At 36.8% G+C, this 6,000-nt stretch overlaps 1 protein-coding gene across 1 annotated transcript; it reads right to left on the reverse strand.

The window, feature by feature from the left end:
• Nucleotides 1-1,622: 1,622 nt before the first annotated feature.
• LOC114746936 (bifunctional TH2 protein, mitochondrial-like) lies at nucleotides 1,623-5,291 on the reverse strand (the record flags this gene model as incomplete). The annotated part of the gene is made up of 6 exons (XM_028935213.1): nucleotides 1,623-1,999; nucleotides 2,105-2,678; nucleotides 3,311-3,577; nucleotides 3,683-4,097; nucleotides 4,231-4,515; nucleotides 5,183-5,291. Coding segments are annotated over 5 exons (1,489 nt in total), but the record flags the coding sequence as incomplete, so codon positions are not given.
• Nucleotides 5,292-6,000: the final 709 nt, after the last annotated feature.

Raw genomic sequence — 6,000 nt, forward strand, 5'->3', positions numbered from 1 at the left:
GAGACGAGGATCGCGCTTTACGCCGGCTCCGCTTTTAGGATGATCGATTTCACATTACAGTTAACAATTCCTAACCACAGCAAAGTTCAGCGCTAACAAATCCTTCTAAGATTTTAACTTAGCTGGACACTAACACTGTTGTTATAATATCAACAAGGAGAATTATTTTGTTGGGCGTGTTTCTCTTGCCCTTAGAAGTTAGAATGGAGTCTACACGCGCTAAAGCCTTGTTTTTTTTTTTTTTTTGTTCCCGAGTTTTAACTGAGCCCCATGAAGAGAAGGGAAGAGATGGGAAGAATAATGCGGAAGTGGAAGAATAAGGCAGTTGATGGACAAGTGGCAAGAGTTCCACTTGTCAGGACCTGACAGTGACTTAATAATGCACATTCGGCAATAATTTCATTTAATTGCGATTTTCCAAAACGCACATTCGTGTGCAGCCAATTAAGAATCTCCATAATGAAGCTACTTCTAATTTATTATGCTAATTTGGGGTGCTAATCCGTTTCGAACTTCTTGTCACGTGTCAGACATTAACACCTGTAATGTTCGTTAATATAGTTGCGGCACGGAAAGTTTTTTTAACAGTGGACTACTATATCTATAATAATATCATTATTCTTTCCCAACGATTTTTCCCGGCCTGTTGAGAGAGGGGGAGAGGGATTTAATTTGACCAATAATGAATAGGGATTTCCTAAGTTTTCAACCGTCGACTAGGTCTTAGCTGCTACTGTTTAATAGATCATTCTATTGCTTTCATTCCTTTGCAGTCATTAAAACTCGAAGAAACGTGACAAATATACACATAGTAGCTTTGACGAATATCAGAGCTCAGAGTTATGAAATATAAGTAAGGGAAAGATGCTGTGGAAGATGACGGTGCCAATGGACCACTGTGAGGGATCGGGGTTAATCTGAATCTTCGATGTAAAAATATGATTTTAGTCAACACATAACATTACGCCACAATCATTCATTTTAATATTCATTTATTATTCTTTACACTCGAAGCTTGCTTTTAAAACTCATTTTATTACTTTTAACATTTTTACTCGTATTCCTTTTTTAAAAAGGATTCATTCAAATCTTCGGGGGACCAAAAATTTTAAAAAAAAAAAAAAAAAAAAAAAGGCATTCAGATCTAGCATACCAGACGGGTCGGGCTTGGTTGCTGACTTTTTTAAGACGCACGCTTCCTAAGGGCGGCCTTGGCAAGGCTGAGCTATCCGTCCATCATTCATCAAACCGTGCCTTTCAATCCCAAAAGAAAAGGTTGGCATTAGTCATCTTCACATCTTTTTCCTCCCTCCTTTCCCTTCTTTTCCGTTTGTCGTTTAGTTAGCGGGGATGACACCAACAACTCATTTCCCAAATCCATTGTCACGGGGCCCACCACTCCTCACATTCTCCTTCTCATAGCCATTTTGCACTTTTTTTCCCTAACCTTTTCCTCTCAGCCATTTTGCATTTTTTCCCCCCCTAACCTTTCCCAGTCATTTTACATGGAAGGTAAAGAGAATTTTCCGGATGGGATTCATGATCCTATATACAAGTTACTCAAATTTTTTTTTTCCCGAATATTACTCTAATGTAATTTTTTTTATAATGTAAAATAAAAGTGAAATTGAAAATTTTTTTCCTAAGTTATTGATAAGCATAAGCACACGAGGGAGTATCATAAAATCGCTCAACAACAGAAATTCTCAGAATTTATCGTGACCCTTAGACTCGTCCGCAACAATCGCATCTCAGAACAGATCATATTTGCATTCCAATAAGTGGTTCAGAAAAATAGCGTTGATGGACATCAACTTTCTGCATCCGCATGCATCCCGAGCAAGCATTCAACTGAAAATAATAGTGATCTCAGCACCATTCTTACAATTTGTAAAAATCAGGAACCTAGTAATTACCAGTACAACGCTACGACGGCTGTATCGAAGCCTTCATCTAACAATCTATGTTTTGGATCACTGCTGCCTCAAATTTCTCATACCTGAAAAGAGACGGGTAGGAAATTGAGATGACATAATATCAGCAATAATGAGCAAAGAAAAATGTACAGGTAAAATATTAGAAAATTTAAAGATATAAAAAATACCCACAGGTAAAGCACATTCAGTAAACAGAATGACACCATATCTCTGAATCGCAACATTCTGTACGAGAAAGAAGAGGGATAGCATGAGATCCGTGGCCCTTATAAAATTTGCCACCTGTTTGTGTATCTGTATTGCACTATGTATACTCATTTCAACAAGACTAGCAACCCAAAATAAAGGCATGCACTTCAGCCCAACTGGAGACCGTGTAAAGAACGCCCGACAAACCCTTCCAAATGGAAGAGCTTTCGTCAATGTACTCCTTCTGCTTCCCAACCAAGCCAGGAAACAATGGGACAAATGAAATACCAAACTGCGTCCCTACTCTTCTAAGGCTAGAACTTGAACCAATCACAATTCCAATATCAGCTTCGAGTAGACATAGCAAATCACCCACTGAGTCCCCAATGTAAACAGTCAAATTCTTCCTTTCATCATTGAAGTTGTTTAATATATTCCGGAAAGCTTGGACCTTTTCAACGGGAGATTCCACCTTCTTAGCAATTTCACCAGTGGAGACAGATCCCTCAAAAGTGAACTCATTAGCATGCACATTCAGCTCATTCAAGCCCGCTGCACCATTTTTTCCCCCGGGGGCAGACTATTAGCAAGAAAAATAGGAAATATACGGTATAATATATTACTAACTTTTAAGGCATATTCTCAATAAAAAGACTACTGAAGATTGAAAAAAAATAATCTAGTATGAAATCGTATATAATAAAGATGCCAACAATTACATTAGCATACACAAGCATATCAAGGCTTTCTTTGCTAGGCATTAAATAACAAAAATTCAACCGATTCCAAACAACCAACAGGAAGTGATTGAGTGAGACAGCAACAGAATTCATGGTCATTCAATCGATTCTCATTAACCATTCTGACACAAGGTTACGGATGGCAACAGGTAACTTGACCACTGGTAACCTGTTGCCTGCCTGATCTAATTATTTCTAAATCCCTCGATGCTTCTTTATAAGTTGAGTATATATATCAAAGAAGAAGACATATCAAATTTATAATTCATAATTTTACTTAAAAAATTAAATTTTCATTTGAAATTGACAGGGAACATCAGAAAAATGCAATAACCAGTTCATATACAAAAAGTGTTCTGACGGGAAGGCAAAGAGAATTAGTTAAAGGGAATAATATACAATATTACCATCATAGACAAAATTACAGCATAATAAGGGACATACCTGACAAAAAAGCAGACTTAATTAGCTCATCACACCAGCAGTATGAAAGTATATGCACATTTGCATTCAAGTTTTCATTCTTTACAACTCTCTGAAAGAAATTAATGCAACCATCTTGAAGAATTAGACGCTCCCCAGCCCGCTTTATATCTTCAAGGTTTAAACCCTTGAGTACCCCTGACTCAATAACCCTATCATTTGCCTTTTTCTCAAACTTTGAGAGTTGCTCCAGTGCTACAGACAGTTTTTGGAAATCAAAATTCTCCACTGCCAAATCACGAGGTCAGAGTTAGAACTAAAAATATCAGAGAACAGAATGTAGATTCTTCTTAAGTCAAAATATCTTAAAGAAAACATAGAATATTATCATACATCTCTCAGCAGGCATCATGTTTTCTATACATTGCTCATACTCCTCTGTATACTCCTGCGATAGTTCCATCCACGTACTCTTGAGATCAATGGATGACATCCGAACAGTTTGATCCTTGGATTGATTGTGATCAGATTTTGGTGCTGTCAAAATTGCAATTTCTGCCAAGATGGCAGATGAGTCAACAACGGTGCATGTCAAATCAAAATCAGAAAATATCATGAGGCGGTCTCTTTCTGGGTTATGTTCTTTAGTCAGGGGTACTACAGTTGGTTGAAATAGTGGTTGTGCACAGAAGAAGTCAATTTCAAGCTTCATAGCTTGGTGATATAGCTTTTCAATGACATCAAGCTCTTCGCCTGTCAAAGGGACGCTTAATTTCTCAAGCAAGTCTTCTGTTTGTAAAGCAGAGGCCTAAATTATATTTGGAAAAAAAAAAGAAAAAGAATAAATGAGTGTCATCGATTAAGTGTATATTCCACCAATATTCACCACAAGAGAACTATGAAGGCAACTATAATTAGGTTCTGTCGTCAATTTGACAAACCTGGAAACCTTCAGAAGAATAATTGTCGATCCACTTCTGGAAAGGGTGAGGATCCTTGTTGTCTAGAAGTTCCTGAAACTGCTTGCCCAAAAAGGCATAGAGGCTCATGCAAGGAGTCATGGCACCCAAAGTATAAGCAGCAATCTTGGTTTTCTCAAAAGGTGTTGCCAGCTTACCGGGACCTTTTACTGCATCCACCTTGCCAGAGGCTGTAGCCAACAGGAAGTCTGTGTACTTGACAGTTGCAGAGTTAATATTCTCTTTGGCAAGGTCTAATCCCCATTCCTACACATCATTTCAAAATAGCACACCAAAATAATAGAGATTGAATGGTTGAAAAAGACAACAAGCATGTATAAAATATCGATAAAGTTATCATGACCATGAGACATATGTTTCACATATTCCAAGATTGGAATAATTGGCTTACTCTCTGAAAATAGGTATACTCTGTGCTATTGCTAACAAATAACAGTGATAAGGGAATTTGCAAGGAAAGCAGTTCTAAATTTTCCTCCTTCAAAATACATCCTAAGTTCTCATTCTCATGTTCCATTTGACTGGAAGTACCTTTTCTCCTATGGTCATATTCCAAGGGTACACAAAAGTTGATCATTACGATTGCACAGTGTGCAAGTTTTAAAAAGATCAAGTTGCAGATGATATTCTCCTTTACCCTCAGTATTCAGTGCCTATGATATAATTAACCAATACTCAATAGATCATGCAAGAAGTCATGCAAATATCAACCAACACTTGAAAATTATTTCCACAAACCAAAATTCAGTAAGAAGATTATAGAAAAAGATGGGGCAACAATAAAATAAAGTATTATATCGCAAAATAATATATCCACAAAAACCATTCCCAATCAAGTATACTACCTCCATATGGATACATGAGAACTACATGTTATTTTCTCAAATTATTATTTACTCAGTTTTAGTCTAACCTGCACAAGTAAATTATGCATCTTTAGCTCCTCTAAAACTGACTTCCTCAACTCAGAAATTCCAAGCTTTGCATCATCATCATCAGCACACTCCTCTGCCAACTCGTAACTGTCAAATCAATCAAAGGAGAAAATTTTAAAAAATAAGAACACTTGAATGACCTTATAGTTATTTACCAACGAAAAGGACATGAGACTAAAAAGGACGAAACTATGAAACACTGGTACTTTAAAACAGAGTCATATCATATCTGCCAGATACACAATACACGTGTTAAATACAACACAACGCTCCAAACTCCATTTAAACAGTAATGTATAATGTTTCTCGCAGTGTATACATAATACTTTTTTAAGACTAGGCTACAGAGCCCAAAACAAAAACAAACAATTCACGCACCTTTACATGTGATGTTACAAACTCCGGAATCATAACGAATTACTTTCCACTTCTCAAACGTCAACCGGGAGAAATAACAAGGTCAGCAATATAATTTTAGTCCAGAAAACGAGTGTTAGCATTTAACTTAATATGTTACTCAGTAACGGCTAATCTCGAACGTCTACTAAAGAAGGTTATTCTTAAAATGCCAATTTCGAAAGGACGAAAATACATGTAATACACTGTTGTTTTGGGTATACCAGTTCAAGAACCAAGCATGGCGATGGGAAAAAGAATGGAAGAGGGCTATTCAAGGACTATCTTGCGTGATTAATCAGTTGCTTACGAGTTAAGATTACGAATATTATTATAAGGAAACTTTTGGCATTTCAGTTTCGTTTTCTAAGTCCTTGAAAGCAAGAATACATTATAATTT

This window comes from Neltuma alba, unplaced genomic scaffold (genome assembly GCF_004799145.2).
Source record: "Neltuma alba isolate B1F8T4 unplaced genomic scaffold, ASM479914v2 tig00005141_pilon, whole genome shotgun sequence".
Classification (NCBI taxonomy): domain Eukaryota; kingdom Viridiplantae; phylum Streptophyta; class Magnoliopsida; order Fabales; family Fabaceae; genus Neltuma; species Neltuma alba.